Raw genomic sequence first — 18,865 nt, forward strand, 5'->3', positions numbered from 1 at the left:
ATAAACACGAGACAGACATTTACAACTCTCAACTTTCAACTCTCGTCTCGATAGGATCCCTAGTGGTGATGTGAACCAACCAATTAATGCGTTTCGGTAAAGAGACTTTTTTTCGCAGTACAAAATTCAAGATGTATCGTACGATTTCAGTATGGGATATAATGTTATACACAATATTTCCTTGTAATAATTATACATAAACTAAGTATTGATATGTACTGCGCAACTGATGTAATCTTCTCAATGTATTTTCTCTTCTCTTCACAAAAATATTTGATCATAATTTGCGTAACAGAAATGAAACACAAACTGAAATTTCTTTATGGAAAGGAAAGTAAACTAGGCTTTATAAATAAAGTGAAGAATGTGAAAATTCTTATTTTGCACTACATAGTTAATGGTAAATTTCGATAAATAAGTTTAAAATATATTTTTGAAAATTTGGTCAGTAACTAATTTTACAAGCAATATTTTTCGCACGCAGCAGAACCATTTCATTTATCTTGCACGTGAGCAACAGGGATATTTAATAGAAGTATGATAATTACAAAGCATAGCTTTCCCTTTCACTATCGCTCCTTCATCCATTATTTAAATCTGTACAGATTTGTAAAATTGCTGCACACGTTCGCTCTCCGCCGTGGCTATGCCCCAGTACAGCGCCTAGAATAACGTAGTGTGGAAAACGGCATGCTTCTGCGCTCTCTGGCTGGTTCCACTCGAAAATGATCCGCTAGAGGCGCTGGTGTTGACCCCGGTGCTTGGTGTTCGACTGCTTATAATGGAAGTAAATGGAGTTTTCGCTGCAACGTCTGATTCTTTTACATGAAGCATTTCTATGAATGTGATAATTGCTATGATATTTGGTACAGTGGTCGCGAAGATATTAACGAACAATCTAGACAGTCGACCACGTCCTGTTATCGTCATACTTTCGTTAATAATACGGGAGAAAAAATACGCGTGGAATGTTCTTGGCAACTAAATTTTTGTGTATGAATTAGGTTCATTATTATTATCATCATCATCATTTCTTTTAAAGATATACACACTGAAGCATTTGTATTTTGGATATTTACTGTCTCTTTTCTTCCGCTTTAAACTAATCGCGGCGATTATGATAATGACGATTCCATGAAACGACAAGGGGAACCCCACAAAACTTTCTTAGTGCCATCGACATGAGTGTAAGGCTACTTTCAAACCAATGGGACAAGCGACACGGGATGTTCACACTGTCACACTAGTGACACACACTTCCAGACTGTAAAATAGCATTCATTGCACATGAGGGTCCAAACAGCAAACGACACGTTCAAATGGCGTATTCGCGTGCTACTTGTTACTTCGGTCGGAAAGCTCCTTAAAGGAAGGGTGCTGAGACCGAAGCGACGCGCTACAGAGGGAGTTCCCAACTAAGTGACAAGCGACATGGTGCCTTCAGTCTATTAGCAAGCGTTGCTTGAAAACAACAGATAGGCGACACGATAAACCGCACATTACAACAACAGATCTAGGCGACACGATAAGCCACACGTGTCGCTTTGTCGCTTCTGCGTCGCTCAAACTGGGCCATTTCCTCAATAGCTTGCAACATGTTGCCGTGGTTTGTTGTTCGCGCATACGCGATGCAATGAGTGTCTTGCTTTATTGAGATTGCGCACCAAAGCGGCACGCGACACTAATCGCTTGAGGATTTCACCAACCGAACGCTGGCCTGTGCTTCCCGTCATGGCGCTACGATGTGAAATGTTGCTCTTGATTGGCTCCTTTCCAAGCAACATGTGTCACTTCGGTATGAAAGTTGCCTTGGACCGAATGACCCGTGTCGCTTTGGTGTGAAATCCTCGTATCGTTTGTCGCGTGTCACTTTGGTGTGAAATCCTCGTATCGTTTGTCGCGTGTCGCTTTGGTGTGAAATCTCCTTGAGGAAACGGTGCAGTCAGAGCTTTTGTCCCTACGGTTCGAAAGGCTGCATTGATTTCCGACTGCTCGCTTTCAAGCGACATTTGTGGTTTGTCGCCTCGGTATGAAATATCTCTCAGGATACTATTTATATTCTAATCACATAGAAAAATAAACTCTAATACACAGTCCAAGACCTGACGTCCGGAATCACATTGCGATGTTTCTTCTTGTGTTACGCATGCTATTTATTTATTAATTTTATTTTACTTTTCTTTCCAAATTAATGCCATTTCGTGACTGCAAATCACTCCACAAATATAACTGTTTCCATCAATTCACTTACCGCCTTTCTAGAGAAAGAAATCTACACAATATATTCCAAAAACTAACTAAGCCGCATTACTTTTATAACAAAATTAGCACCTGGGTCGATCGCACTGCCATCTACTTGTCATCGTCTCGGGGAACCAGTTTCTTGGGTCGTTTTCCACACTATACGTTATTCAAGGCGCTGTACCCCCAGTAAACTGGACGCTCGAAGCAGACGACAATCGAGCTCTCTCTAAGTAGTTAGGCATTAACATGGCGGGGCGTGTTTTGAGCGCAACGCTAGCCTCGCAACTTTGGAAGTCTCGTTTTTGCCTTAAACTGAACGCAGAGAACTTGCAGGGATCATTTTTCCAGGGTGTAGTTTTTAAAATTGCAGTAAAAAAATTAGTGGATGTGTCCAATTTCCAATAAGTTTCAGATACTTACAATGCAGAAAACGTCGAGAATTAACAACTTTTTAAAATTACCATTCGGTATTTCCCGACTGCTCGGGATCTCGAAAAGTCGGGAAATCATTTCCCGAAGTCTGGATCGGGACGGGAAATTTTTTTTTCGATTCCGGTCCCGACTTTTCGGGATCCCGCACACCCCTACAGTGTAAATCACCAACCCTGAGACCTTCTGTAAACAAACGGCTTCACCGATTCGATGTATCACTCCGCGTCAGCTGATTCATGACAGCAATCATCTGCTGTTACACTGATACTGATATATAAGAGCCTATGAATGTGAGAACCAGCTCTCAAAACATCAGACGAATATGCAGCCGCATACATTGTTACTCTCCCGGTCATTCCATAATCTCCTGATGCGTGAGATATGTGTTAATCGTCAACGTTTGAAGTGGGATTTTTCTGTGAGAGATGTCTGTTCGAGTACTAAAGCTGGATTGAGAGGGGGGTTTGGGGTTGGCGTTCCTATGATTTATAGGTGTGCGGAACTGTAAATTTTTAAAATACCGGCCCGACCCTGTGGCCGAGTGGTTAGCACATTGCGCTTCGACGCCAAGGGTCCCGGGTTCGAATCCCGGTCGGGCTTGGTTGTTTGTGAATGTCCATTCATCTATTTCATCATTTCATCACTCATCCCCATCTTCGCAAATTAGCCAAGAGGCACAAAACGCGAAGTAAAATAAACTAAATCAAATCATTTTTTTAAATACCGACGTTCGGGGCAGGAAAATTCGTTCTTCCCCGAAATTTCCCTACACTATGAAATTCTCGAATTCTTCATACTTACCCTCTCAGGTGCTTGTTTTTGCAGTTCTTGAATAAAAACTGCTAATTTCAATGCTTATATTGCCTTAATGACATTTAGACAAGACCAGTAGCGGCGATTGCGTTCCAAAACATGGGGCAGTTTACTTTCCCTTGATATATGCGGTTTAGCATAGTGCGGGGGCAAAAGTGGCTAGGGGGGGGGGGCAACTAACCCCGTATGCCCAGCCCTAATCACCGCCACTGAACAAGACCATTTGGAATTTCCCGACCCCAGTAACAAGTTTTCGTGATAAACTTGATTCATTTTGATTAACTGCAAATTTGAAGTATAACACTTATTTATTAGAAAGTTAAATCATTATACAGTAGTCTAGACCGGTTATTCTAAAATACCTGGAAAAGTCGAGGATTTTGATTTTACAAAAGGAGTGTGAACCTTCATCTGTCACCGCACACACATATGTTGCTTATCGTAGGCTATTTGATGCGTTTGTAATTAAAAAATGTAATTCGTAAGATAGATTTACACTGCACAGCATTCTATAGTCTATCCGTATCATACCCACTACAACTTTTTCGCTCTTTAACAAAAATGTTAACATAGAATAGAATCGAAATGAGCAGAACGTTATAGAATAGCTACATGAATATTGTCTAAGTATGCGGAAGTCAATAAACGAAATATGTCTCCAGTAATTTTTCCACACCTTGTATACACACCCTCCGATATACGTATAGATAAGGTCCCTTGGAGTAATAACACCATACGGGGTAATAACGCCAAGTGCTCGTAAAAAGCGTAGTTCGGAAGAAATTCGAGAGATATGTGCAGTACCTTGATTGAAGTTTCTGAAGTAACGAAAGCAAGAAACTGGTGTGGAATATTCTCTGTGGCGCCAGTATTCATCTATGTTGAGCAGAAGACATTGATTCCCAGTCTGTAAAATATTCAAGCTAAGTCCTTTGTATATTAGACTGTAATTTCAAATGTAAATGTCTGTCAATTACACTTCACATATTTTACTAGTATATTTAATATTAGCGTTATACGTATTGATTGTGAATGTGTTCAAGACTTCTCGAAGTCGCCGAATCGAATTAACATTTCAACATAATTGTGTAACGTTCGAACGACCATGTCGCTAAATTTGTCAAAAATATACAGAGATATATTTAGTTGTCCAGTTTTGAACCTGAACACTTAGACGTCTTGATAAAATAATATATAAAGCCTGAATCACACGAGGCTAGATCTATTGCTGGATTTTCCTGTTGGACTTGGACTAGCTGTGTGGTACTGGCTTACCTGCTAGTTTTCGTCTCACATGATATTTGTTACCGTAATTGTCGGTATACTTTTGTTCCCATAAGACATTTCGCAGAGCAGACAAGCTAAAAAGATGGACGAGCAATTTGAAGAACGTTGTAGGATAATAGCTATTGCTGTTATTAAAAATTAAAATCAAGGGAATTAAAAGAAAAATGTGAGCATCTAGAAATTGGCTTGAAAGAAAGTATGGTAATCAATGTGTACTCACAAGCTTTTTAATGAACTCGGGTATGCATATTCATCCATACATGAGATTCGCAGGATTCATTCGTAAAAGAAAATATTTTGTTCGCTAAATATGTCAAAAATTTAATGCACTGGCAATAAATATAATAAGGATTTTCATTATCGGCTAAGCACATTTGTGGTGTATAAAGCTCATCGCTTTGGATGCTTATCATATTTCACTTTTGTTTTCATCGAGCAGCAAACAAAAACAACCAACCCTCGGAAACCACAGCCGAAAACTTTGCCAAACTCACAGTTTATCTTCACATGACCAAACTTTCGCTCTGATTCGCTGTTCCACAGAATCTAGCAGAGAAAGCTAGTTGCATTTAGAGCACGGTCTAGTAGTCAAAACCAGTCCAGCGCCAACTAGGGCATTTTTACTAGAAATCCTGTTCCGTGTGATTCGGCCTTAACATCAAGCCAGAATTATTGTACTATTTATATTGAAACCTGCCTTGTGTACGAGTATATAGTATGTTTGGCCTGATCTAACCTACACACATGAAGAAAATAAATATTTTTTCGTGATGGTTTGAAAGAACAATGAGAGAGAGAAGGAGCCATTATTTGTGACTGAGTATTTTGATTAAATATGGATGAGTTTTGAAGTGGTGCTCCTTGTATCATTCGTCTTGTAAACATCCATCGAGTGGAAATCTGAGGAAATAAAAGCATACAGCTGACGTTTTACACGCACAAAGATTTATATGTTTTGATATAAAGAAAGTGATATTGTTAACAAACTATAGTTTGATAACCTATGAAACGATGACAGAACAAACCAACGATTTTCTTTCACAAAGTACCATACTAAATCAAATTTAATGCCTTGTCAGGCATCGAAATCAGTAAACGATCATTTCCTCTTTTCGTTCTGACATCTGTTTCGACAGATGAACAACTGCCAAGCTAATAGCACTTAGTTTCAAAAGGCACTCCGAAAACACATAAATGGTATGCTTGTTCTTGTGTGTTTATGTTGTCCGTGTGTGATTGCTGACGAGTTTGCTGTTTCGAATTGGCAGGCGGAGTTGTACATGTTCAGTCAGTGATGTGTGTATTTATATTGAATAATTCAGAAATCATTACACAACGTGATGTATAGAGTCCTTTTTACCCCCTCAAAATAGGTTTGGCTACGTCAGAAGGTGGCTTGCAACGTACAGTTGCTGACATTCCTGTGAAGGTTTCAGTGGCAACCACAGTTGTATTAGTAGTGTAAGAAAGTGAGGTAATTTTGTCTTTAAAATGCATTCATTTAATATGGGTTACCAGTGTTCGTATTTTTCATATTTTATAACGCTTTTCTGTCACTTCAGCTAATCACGACGATGAAAGTAGTAATTAGATGAAATTTATGAAGGAATACTCACAAAGAAATGTGAGGCCGAGACTCGAAGCCTGAGGTTTTTGTAGCATGAGTCGACTGAGCCTTGGAAATTGAACATTAGTATTTTAGCTGAATAGGAAGCGAAGTGAAGTAGGAGTTGCCCTTACGACATTCGATAGGAAATTTTCCACGATGAACAACTTGTTTCGAATAATAATAATAAAAAAAAAACAATCAGGACGACACATACGCCATTGAAAGTAACATGTAATACCGAATACATTAATTCTGACGCAGAAAATTTGTTCATTTTCAGATATGTAGCCTATAAGCTACTACAGCCTATAGGCTCCACAATTTACTTGTGGCAGACATAATATGTACCAGAGAGTGTAAATAATATTAATAATAATAAATTCCAAGTCAACAAGCGATGATGAAGAATCATTTTCCAATTGCTGGAGGCTCAGTCCCGATAACTCCACTTAAATATCTACTACACTGCACTGAAGAACAAAGGATTTAGTTGTATAAACATAAAAAATGTTCCCTCACCAAAATTCAAACCGAGTCTCCTTCCAGAAAATCTAGCCGAACATTTCAGTGAAACTTAAATTTACTTTGGAGAATTGTAAGAATTAGTAGGTTTATTTCTGAGATAAACATGAAAACTACAGAAGAAATTCAGCTATTTTTTCTTTTGCAGGTTATCATCACGAATATGACACCACTGATAATCTTCGTTCTCTGTTCCTTCGTATATCATTCCAGTGGAACTATTTCTCCAAACATCGAAAGTGCTTATAAGAACTTGCAGAAGCTTATAAAGGAATTGGCGATGGGACCACGGTTCGCCGAGGCATGTACAGTGTTCCTCCCTGATGAACAGTCTTTGATTAGTGTCTTTGAAGGATACTGGGTAGATCACGGACTCTCGCCGGTAATCGTTCATACCCAACGAAGCTACGAAGTGGTTCTAAAGGCGATGGATGAAGGCTGTAACGCGTTCGTTATTGCACGTAACGATACGTCTTTTGTGTTTCCTTCAATTTACGAAGCCGCAGATGAGTCTATTCAGCGCACAAGCAGAAGATTTTATATTTATCAGCAAGAAATTGGCACTGATATTGAAAATCTTATGAGCCATCCAGAAATGTCACTTTTCCCGTACGTCTACGTCGTACGTCCTTCCGGTAACTGCAGTGTGGCCAACTGTAATGAATATGACGTCTTATCTTTTGGAAGGAGTAATGATTTAAGGGTCACTGATCTCCACGTTGTGGCACGGTGGAAGAACGATAGATTTTCAGTAAGTTCGAATCATATGAAAGAAAACGTTCTGAGTTTAAGTGGGAAATCGTTTAAGTTGTTGATGGCACCATACGGCGTATATTCTTTAGTGAATGAAAATGGATTTGAAGGAAGGGACTATAGACTAGCGACCGTGTTCTCTAGACAGTACAACTTCACTTGGGATATAACCAAAACATTACCCAACTGGGGGGATCTAGACGACGTGAAATCAAACACAAGTTTTTACGGAATTTTCAGCACTGACAGACACCAAGTAGCTATTCCTGGATCGTACATAAGCGACATAGCATATAAGTACTTTGACCTTTCATTTCCTTACAGCGAATGCAGCTTGAGTTTTCTGACTCCAAAGCCTAAAAAGAAAACATATCTATGGTCTATATTTTCACCCTTCAGAGCTCTGCTCTGGGTTGTGGTTCTCTTCTTTGTGATCTTTGTTTCGTTTTCACTGTTTGCTTTCTCGATCGTTCAACGCTATGCACGGTCTTCTGCTTCAACCAATCCTTATCTGTCTTACACGTACTGTGTTCTTCAATCGATAGCTATGGTAGTGGGTTTCGGGGTGCAAAACGTTACATACACGGCACTGAATCACGTGATAATATGCTCGTTCCTGGTCTCGCTCCTTCTAATTACTGCATACAATTGCAATCTGGTATCATTCTTGACGATTCCCGTGTACGAAACTCCCATCGACACCCTCCAGCAGCTTCTCGACTCCGGGTTGCAGTGGGGAATAGACGATGTAGTGTGGGCATTGATTGTTAACCAATCGACCGATTCTCTGGTGAAGGCTCTAAGCACGAGATACATTCTGCTGAAAGACTACGGTGAATTCAACAGGCTTGCCAGGTATGGAAAAATATCTGTCCTTGTGGAAAAACTATACTCTGGTCATCTCTCCAACGTCGACTTCTTTGCAGAAAACACTCTGAAGAATTTACGCCTGATGAAGGAAACCGCCATGAACATTTACGTCGGCCTAACGTTCTGCAAAGGTTCGCCTCTAGTGGGTACATTCAACACATTCCTGAGTTATTTGCTGGATTCTGGGATCATTGGCCAATGGGAGAAAGAGATCGTGGAGCAGTTTCTTCCCAAGAAAACTATGTGGCCCTCACGGAATCGGATTCTGAAAACATCGGAAGACCTTCGACCACTTGAAAGATATGATCTGGCCGGGTGTTTTCTATTGATAATTATCGGTACTAGTTTATCGTTGCTTGTATTCGCTTATGAAAATTACACGGCCTTCCGAGACACTTTGAGTAATCTCAGAGGTAATATATGAACTTGTATTTCTTGCCGATGATATTTCCTTGCAGTACATAGACTGGGAGCGGACACCGGTTTCTTCGAGACTAAATAAATAGGTAGCAATTAGGGATGCTATGTGTTGTATGTTGGGCTGAAGCTGGTCAAGCATGTACGCAGATCCGTAGGAAGGATTTTATTTCGGGGGGGTCTCATCCCTTATCAGCACGGACGTTGCCAGAAATATTTGTAGAGGGGGTCAGGCCATTGATAGAACTTAACTAGTAGAAATAAGAATGACAATAATAATTATTACCACGGTTATAATTGTCATTTTACGATAATAACTATTATAAGTAATTAATAATAAACCATTTTTAATCCAAATTTATTATTATTATTATGTAAATGTGGAGACTTTGCGAATCGATCGAACGTTTGAGTGAATATCCAACACAAATGTTGTCCATTATTTTTCTTACATTTTGTACAGTTAATGCACTGAAATTGATAGTAATTGTATTTTCTTATTAACTTTCACACAAAGGATTTAAAAGTTAGGGGTACATTTTACTCATAAAGTTTACATTCTGTGACTTCTCACAAAGAAAACTAAAAATTTTGGAAACTGTGGGTTCAGTTATTATTTGGATTAAATGGTATAATGTAATAATATAACCTGGTTCCTATATTATACACTAAACATTTTTCTAACTAATGTTTAATCCTGCTAAGAAAGTAAAATTAATTACCACTATATACTATTTAAATTCGATATTTGTAGGATTTCGGGGCCGGGGGGGGGGGGGGCTTTAGCTCCTTTAGCCCCCCTCTGGATATGTGCCTGCATATAATACGTGAGAAAGTGGATGGCTGTTTGTAGTAATAGATTGTGATTTGTTTTTAATTTGAAGTTTATTGGAAATCTGTAGTTGCACTTTATGTTGAGCAATAAATAATGCATGGTTATGTGGTGCGTGTCTTTTGAAGATAACTGAACACCTTAAGTTTAAGCTGCGTGTGGTTGGATACACAACAGTAAGGATACGAGACTTGGCGCCGTCTCGTGAATGAAGAAGCCCATCTTGTTCTCGGTCGCTACTCGAGTTGCAATGTCCGATTATTTCTTGCTGTGTGGTCGCCAGGGAACGTCGTTCGGGTGGACTCAAGATTCTTTCTATCTCTCTCTCTCTCTCTCTCTATCTCTCTCTCTCTCTCTCTCTCTCTCTCTCTGTCTGTCCTGTTATTTCCCTTTTCTTCTCCTTAGACACTACTCTCTTTTCTCCCTCCGTTTCTCTATATTTCTATTTTTATCTTCTTTCCTATTTTCTCTATTTCTACCTAGAGTTGGAAGTGGTAAAAAAAAAACGTTTTTTGGTTGGGCTTTTTTCGGCTTTTTTCACAAAAGTGTCTCAAATCAATCAAAATACAGGATTGGCAGTGTTTTTCCTGTTCCATGGTTTTCGTTTATATCGCTACTGTAAAATAGACACTCATTTCTAAATATAAAATACAATATGAAATTCGTAGCTAGACATAAACAGCGTTTTCAAGAATGCTGGCTTTTTTGAATGGGCGGTTCTTTCCGAGTGTTATCTTCATATTTCGGTAGGCTTATTAGATATATCAATGTAGTATATTCACATAACTAGAGTAGTTTTGTATGTGTTTCTAATGGAACCTAATACTATATGATTTTCAATGTTTGAATTTGTTATACGAACACGTACATGAAGCAAAATGAAAATACTGCTATACCTTATGAAGATCTAGTATCAAATCTTTTTACATTAAATTTTGTGTTCATTAAAATATATTTGTATTCTGGCTTTCCAGTACATCATGTATAATTTGGTTAAATGGCCGCTAAACCTGGTCACGGAGCAACTAGTGATGTATTTTGGCTGCTTGTTGCAGGGTTCTCAATCTGTGTGAGACAACAGCACAGTACATTTATTTCTTACAAGTCAATGCCATGATCCCAACAATTTCACTCATAAATACATTTCTGATCTTCAAAGTTTATATGGAAATTAATATGCACCCTTAATTAATATTTCTATACCAACTATGGTATAATCATAGTTCAATTATGTATAGACTTACTGTGAAATATAAAATTAGATTTAAATTAGTTGCCAACCCCTGAGTGCAACGGACCTTTTGCAGACCAGCGGTTGAAATACACTATCACCAAAACTGAAGCAGAAGAAACTAAGACTGGCCGCAAATGACACACACACACACACAAAGAAAACTATTTAAGAAATCTGGACTGGACCTACAGTTTGAAATTAGATCTAAAGCATTTTGCCTCCACTGAGGATTGAACCTCAGACCTCTTCTTATTATAAGGCAACAGCATTACTTTATGCCACTCCAGAGGCCCACTCTTGATTATGAAAGGAACATTCTATCAAAACGTCAGCATTTTTTCCGACAGTACTTGCAATTTGTTTTCTGTAATTTACAGGCTAAATTCAATCTTACGTCTCTGATGAAGTAACTAACAATGTTGTTAAGTATAGAGAATATTGAGACCGAAGCAACACATTACAGTGGGGTGTAACATTGAAGTGGCAAGCGACATGGGCTCCTTCAGTCTATAAGCGAGCATTCACCACACATTTACAACAAGACCGAGGCAACACGATGTGTGCCACAGAAGGAGCTTTCAGACTAAAGTCACGGACGACAAGCGACACAGTCTCATTCAGTATAAAGCGAAGCATTCACTGTGCATGCAAGAAAAACAGACTGAACCGGCATGATGCATACCATTTGAGAACACAGAATAGTCCAAGCAACATGCAACAACATGTTTAGCTCTTTGTCACACTTCGGTTCAAAGGGTTGAATGGAAAACTGAGGGTCTGCTTCCAAGTGATACGTGTCACTTGTTGCTTCGGTTTGAAAGTTCCCTGAGGAAACTGTACAAACCAAGTGACAAGCGACACTTGCAGCTTATGTTACTTCGGTTCGAAAGATTGCATTTACTTCTAAGATTGGTTAATTTGGTGTTTTAAGTCCACTTTATGCACAGTAAGGCTAATCGGGACTGGACCAACAGTTTAAAGTGGTATCCGAACCACTATGTGCCTCCATCGGGTATTGAACCAGGGACCCCTTGACTATAAGGTGACGATGTTACTTCTAAGGGTTGGTTTCCAAGAACCACGTGTCGCTTCCGTCTGAAAGCTCCGTTAAACAGGATATATACACACATTCACGTAATACGTATACTTCTGCATATGTGTTGTGAACAGTAAAGATTTTTAATTGTCCGGAAACATGGAATATTTTGATATTAACATTTGTTTCATATTTTATAACATCAACATTTAACAACTACATACACGTTTAGTTCTAATCCTAGCTTACCCGTGCCGTACAAGAAAATTACATATAGTCTAGGCGCTAGAAGAGTTCTGTTGGAATTTTGAGAGCCAGAAATTTTGTTTGTATATATGATTTCTACTACATGTAGGTATTAAAAACAAATTGGTCACATGATCTGACCTGTGGCCATTTTGTAGAAATTTCCGCCATTTTGAATTATCGAATTTTTTTCTTTAATTTTTTTTTTTAGTAATACTATGGTGGAGTAGTATGTCATTTTTAGGTTTTCAAGCATGCTGAGCTTAAAAAAAGTAGATACTATTTTCCAGAAATAAGAATATATGGAATGTGGCCTTTAAACTTTGAAGGAGGGATCATTAAGACTGAAAATAAATGTAATGTTTCCCTGTGCTTTTCTTTTTCTTTCAATCAAACATTTAAACATAAATTGTTTCTTTTGCATTTGAAAAATGTACAGCAGTTGATGTTTCAAAACCTGCAAGGACATACCGTAGCTTGTAGGCACTTCTAGCATGTGCAGGGTGGAGCAAAGTCAGGAGGTCTTAAATGTTACGTTATAAGAGGATCGCAAGTACTGTCTTTTCTATATAATCATAATTAAATGACCCAGTGTTGGGCTGTTTTTCAGCACATTCATCTATATGTGCCACTGAAAGTAGGCACGCTTTATGTGGAAGAGCATGTTTGAAAACGGGGGACAACATTTCGAAAAGTTAACTTGTTGGAACTGCACTTCGTCACTAGTTTATATAGATGAGGCAAGTATCTTTGCAATGAATTTTTCTGCACACTGAACCATCGTCCAAATTTAATTATGCATCCTTGTCACTTAACTGGCTTATTGTAATGTTGCTCTAATGTTTGACCTAAGGCAATACTGTAGAACAATTTGTTGGAATGAACGGTGAAATGACGAGTCTTGAAGTCTTCATGTATCACAGGGTGCTCCTTTTTGAGTTTCAAGCAATCATTGTAGTATGAAGTGCACCAATGTGCTTAATTCTATCAAATGCAAAGAAAAGTGGTAAGCACTTTTTATACTGCATACACGGAAGTCTCTATTATTGTCTGTTTGCTCAAGGGAGGTCTCAAACAAGCTGTGCTAATACAGACAGAAACAGGTCCTAAGGACAAAATGCTTGACTGAATTCGGGGCCATTATGTCGGAATTCCCTAAAATCTATTGTGCTATTGACCAGAATATGTACAATATTTTGTTTCATACAATAAATGATTTTCTTTGTCCATTGAGACAGAACTACACACGTGAATAATTGAAAACATCCCTGAATACTTTGATCTTGAAAATTGTCTAAAAATATTTTCCGCTGAAGTGTTTCTATGAATCCATAAATCATCCGAATTGTTCTAACTACCTGAGCATAATGCTGTCCATTTACAGCTCCTTAAGCTGAACGGGGGCCCATCGTTCCATTTCTACAAGAATTTCAAAACTTCCACTGGTTTTGAGATACAGTTCGATACATGAGGTTACTGCTTTTTGCAAATAAAATCTCCTAGGCCAAGAGAGATATTCTAAGACTTTACCGGGTGAAGAAGCTGAATTTCCTCAACTATGCGATATACTCCTTCATCACGCCATAATAAACCCTCTTGATTCAACTGACACAGAACATCTTGCAAGTTGACCACGGTTGAATGTATGTAATCATATTGTGTTGCTGTGTATGGAAGGATAGGAGTAAATCCAGTGATTGTCGATATGGATGATGAAACAATGCAATCGTAAGGGAATATCTTGATGGTCTGTCTACTGCTTTAGGGAAGTAAAGCTGAGACACATTAAAATAATTAAGAAATCGAGAGAGGAACCACACGTGTTTCAAATCCCTTTCTGGCTTTCTAATGGCAGACGCTGTATCTAAATCACTATTTGACATAAAATTACTAGAAATCGTGCATCTTCTCTTTACTTTAGAATAGTGAAGCAATTGCTAAGTTTCCATTTCTTTGTTTGGCTAGGTGATGTACTAACACCAATACCAAATGTACCAACTATCAATTTCTTTCTGTATAGAATGTGGTTCGTAATATTGAACCTCACGATCTTGGAAAAGAACGAGAACTGTGCCGTGTGTTCCACACATAACTGACAGTGTAGCTTCCTCTCTATGATAACTGTCCGTATGACAGTCTTGAGCTTTATTGAATGTGGTATTGGGATACGGTGTCCTTCAGCTCTGTTTGCTAAGATCTGATCTTGACGTAGGACAATATCAGTGCAGCAAGATAGTCCTTGACGGTTGAATATAGTGATAAGCTTTTTTGATTTACTTAAAATGTGAATATCTTGAGAACTGGGAATGTGCATTGCAGTTGTTTTCAACCCATTATGAATGAGAAAATAAGCAACTTGAAACAATGCGTTGCATCTATGCTCAGTACTTAAGGTTTTAGAGGCTGAAGCCGCTAATGCTTGTAGAACCCCTCAGCTGGTTGACATTGCTCAAACTTCATCACTGACTTTGTATCACACACATCACTCCACTAAATATATAAAAATAACATACCCCACAAATATTTTTTTCAACAAGATGCAATCTGTGAAAATTTGCCCTATGTGTGAAACTGGTGTTCCAAGTAAACATTTCCAAAGACACCTGTGTACCTGGTAAGCATGTGACCGCTTCAGAACCATGTCCCAGGTGCGGTAAACATATTACTATTGGTAATCTGAAAAAGCATATAACAGCATGCAAAGTCGTCGGAGCACCTGTCCCACAACCGTCGACCAAGAGAAAAGCGAAAGCAGACTCGCCACCACCCGCCAAACGTGTCAAGCCTGTAGCGAAAGCGAACCAGTCTGCTTTCGAGGGTATGTTAGAGGACTTTGTCCTCACTTCGGAGGACTCATGTGACGTGCGTAGCTTTTTGGAGAACGTGCAAGCCAAAATTATTTCCATCCTCAGCGATGCGCTTGCAACGCACTCCACCAAATTCTACGCATCGCTATGTTGTCAGTACAAGAAGCCGTGTGATGAAATTTATAGCTTCTACTACAATATCAAGGCGAAGACGCTGCATCTGGCGGATGTCGACAACCTAAAGGCCATCTACAACGAGTTTGCCGAGGAGCTGGTGGCCAAGCAGGAGGAACATCAAGCTATGGGCTTAGGAGGTTCGTTGTGTGGTGAACCTCACGAACTGTGTATCAAACTTAACAAGTTTGTGTCTCTCTCCGCGTCCAGCTACGTCCCCTTACCACGTACCATTGCGGCAAAGAAGGCTGTTATGAATATTCAGAACAGTGACGCCAAGTGCTTTCTTTGGTCGGTGCTTAAACCGTTGCACCCTGTCCACTGGAAAAAAAACAACCGCGTCGTGTTGCCCACTACAAGCAGTACGAGCCAGAGCTGGAAGATGCGATGGTTGGGATCGACTACCCGGTGGAGATCTCGGATATTCGCAAGTTCGAGGCCCGTACATACAACCCGCAGTTGGCTATCAATGTTTATGTCCTCACTGAGAAAAATGTGGTGTACCCTATTCGGGTGAGCGACGTAGACAACAATAATGCTCGAGAAATCCATCTCCTACTCATCAAGGACGAGACCCATCACCATTACACCCTCATCCGTTCCCTCTCCAGACTTGTTTCTAGCCGAACAAGCCAACAAAAACAACACATAGAAGTTTGTCGCAGGTGCTTGTCAATGTTCGACGGACAGGATCAACGCACTTACCAACATGTACGAGGCTCCAACATCGCTGTCGAGAAGCTCGCTCGCCACAAGCTCTACTGCAGTAACAACGAGATAGGGGTGGCAGTCTTGCCCAAACCTGGTACTGTAGAAACATTTCACATGCACAGTGCCATGGTAGAGCACCCTGCTATCATCATCACCGATTTCGAGGCCTTCCTCAAACCTATCTCCACATGCGATCCCAATCCCAAAGTTTCCTCTACTACCCCCTACCAACTCCACGAGGCCTCGAGTTATGCTTATGTTGTGGTGTGGCGAGACCGACTTGTTGACCCCGAGCCCTATGTGTATCGCGGTCCCGACGCAGTCAAACATTTTCTAGAAAGGATGGTTGTGGAAGCCAACGAGATAGGGAGGTTCCTGTTGACCCCCAAGTCTATAGAATCGTTGTCTCCTGACGATGAAATCGAGGACGAGGAGGCTACTACCTATCCTGTGTGCACCAGGGAGTTTAGCACCAATAACCGTAAAGTTCAACATCATGATCACTTCAACGGTAGATACATTGGTCCTTGGCGCAACCGGTGTAATTTGTTGGCCCGGGACCCGCGCTTCATCCCTGTGTTTTTCCACAATGGCTCTGGGTACGACTTCCACCATCTGGTGCCACATCTCGGGTACGACGACATGCGAATCAACGTCCTGGCGCAGAACGAGGAGCGTTATATTAGCTTGAGCAAGTGGGTGCGAATCCCAGAATTAGGCTCTCGCATCGAACTTCGTTTCCTCGACTCCCTGAGGTTCCTCCCGGCCAGCCTCGATGCCCTGGCGAAAAAGCTCAGGGACGAACAAATGCTCATCATCTCTGCCAACTTTCCAAACTTGGACGCCGGTCTCTTCAGGCGTAAGGGGGTCTACCCCTACGAATACATCACCGACTCAACCAAGTTTGCGGAGAAGTCGCTGCCTCCTCGAGCAAAGTTCTACAGCAAGCTGCGAGGCTCAGGCATCTCTGAGGACGACTACAACCATGCTCAGTCCATGTGGCGCGAGCTGGATTGCCAAAATCTTGGGGACTACCACGATGCCTACCTAAAACTCGATGTGACGCTCCTCGCTGATGTGATCCAGGCGTTTCGTGCAACTGCGAAGACCATATACAAGCTGGACCCTGTATACTTCTACAGTCTTCCTGGACTGGCATGGTCGGCCATGCTCCTTGTTACAAAAGTTAGGCTTGAGCTTCTTTCGGACGTGGACATGATGCTGTTTGTAGAACGTGCCGTCCGGGGTGGAATGGTCCAGGTGTCGCAGCGACACTCGCACGCCAACAATCGCCAAATGGCCACCGGTTACGACTCCTCCCAACCGTCCAGCTACATCATGTACACAGACGTCAACAACCTCTACGGACACTCCATGATGCTGCCACTCACCTCCGGAGGGTTCAGATGGGCTGATCTCTCCAAATTTAATGTTGAAGGTTTCAGCGATGTGGAATGCGGTTTTTTTTTTGCCGAGGTGGACCTTGAGTTCTCCGAGAAGCTGCAGGATTTGTTCTGCGACCTTCCGCCAGCCCCGAAATTCAAATGCCCGCCTGGCTCGAACCAACGAAATCTCGTCATGGACTTCAAGCCCAAAGAGCGTTATATTCTGCACTACCAAAACCTCTGGTGGTTGATGGAGCAAGGGGTTACCGTCCGCACAGTACATCGAGTTCTTATGTTTGAGCATTGTCTATGGTTGAAACCATACATCGAGCTCAACACCAAACACCGCACAGTCGCTACTTCTGATTTCGATCGCGATTTCTTCAAGTTAATGAACAACGCAGTGTTTGGGAAAACCATGGAGAATGTGCAAAATCGTGTGGATGTAAGGCTAATATCAAACAAAGCACAATGTCGCAAGCTTGTAGCAAGCCCGTTATTCAAGTCACGTACTATTTCCAATGAGGAGCTTACTCTTGTGCATATGAGGAAGAGCGAGGTGATGCTCAACAAGCCAATCTATGTTGGTGCCACAGTATTAGACCTGAGCAAGCTGCACATGTTTTATATATATTATAAGATACTACGCCAGCACTATAACGACAATATCAGCCAACTCTACACGGACACAGATAGTTTGGTGTACCACGTTCGCACGGACGACGCATATAGGGACATAGCCACGGTACCAACTTTGGTGAACCTTTTTGACACGTCAGGATATTCCCAGCCGAACCGATACAAAATCCTGGCTCGCAACAAGAAGGTGCCTGGCAAACTCAAAGATGAGAAGGACGGAGATGTAATTCTTGAGTTTGCCGGTCTTCGCGCTAAAACCTATGCTATTCGGGCAGAGGGTTCCATCACAAAAAAAGCTAAGGGTGTGGGCAGGCAGGTCGTCCAAGAGCACCTCAAGTTCGAGGATTACGCCAAGACTCTTCAAACTAGAACGCCAATTCTAGGAGTGGAGCAGCGCATCCAGAGTGTCGACCATGTGTTGACAACCAACGAAGTGAGAAAGGTTGCCCTGGACGCACGCGACGACAAGAGGTGTGTTCTGAAATGTGGGATTCACACGCTTCCGTGGGGCCACCATCGTCTAAAAACTAGTAAGACATGCCTCAAATGTAGTAGATAGTATGTATGAACAAAAAAAACTCATGAAACAGAAGTTCCAATTTAATATAGCCAAGATACTAGAACAATAGTGTTTATCTTCAAATGCAAACAGGTGGAGGTTTGGGATTTTTTTTACGGAACTAACTCCCTGCCGTGTCCTACGGGGCGAAAAAGGGGGACACGCAGGGCCAAAAGAGGAAGTTTCTTTTGAGCGCTCAAGTGTGATTATTTCTAAAATGCATCAAAATTAAATTTTATTATTTTTTTTCCAGATTATTGTCAAAAAATTTTCTCCACAAATGTAAGAAGATGTT

At 40.7% G+C, this 18,865-nt stretch overlaps 1 protein-coding gene across 1 annotated transcript; it reads left to right on the plus strand.

The window, feature by feature from the left end:
• Positions 1-7,070: 7,070 nt before the first annotated feature.
• LOC145986533 (glutamate receptor ionotropic, delta-1-like) lies at positions 7,071-8,954 on the plus strand. Its single transcript, XM_083120658.1, has one exon. The coding sequence runs from the start codon at positions 7,071-7,073 to the stop codon at positions 8,952-8,954; it is 1,884 nt and encodes a 627-aa protein (XP_082976784.1).
• The last annotated feature ends 9,911 nt before the right edge of the window (positions 8,955-18,865 follow it).

This window comes from Lepisma saccharinum, chromosome 1, assembly GCF_977018435.1.
Source record: "Lepisma saccharinum chromosome 1, izLepSacc3.1, whole genome shotgun sequence".
In the NCBI taxonomy this organism is placed as follows: Eukaryota; Metazoa; Arthropoda; class Insecta; order Zygentoma; family Lepismatidae; genus Lepisma; species Lepisma saccharinum.

Bases quoted from the DNA above. Each gene is read 5' to 3' on its own strand.
- LOC145986533 (XM_083120658.1), top strand. From the start codon at position 7,071: ATGACACCACTGATAATCTTCGTTCTCTGTTCCTTCGTATATCATTCC.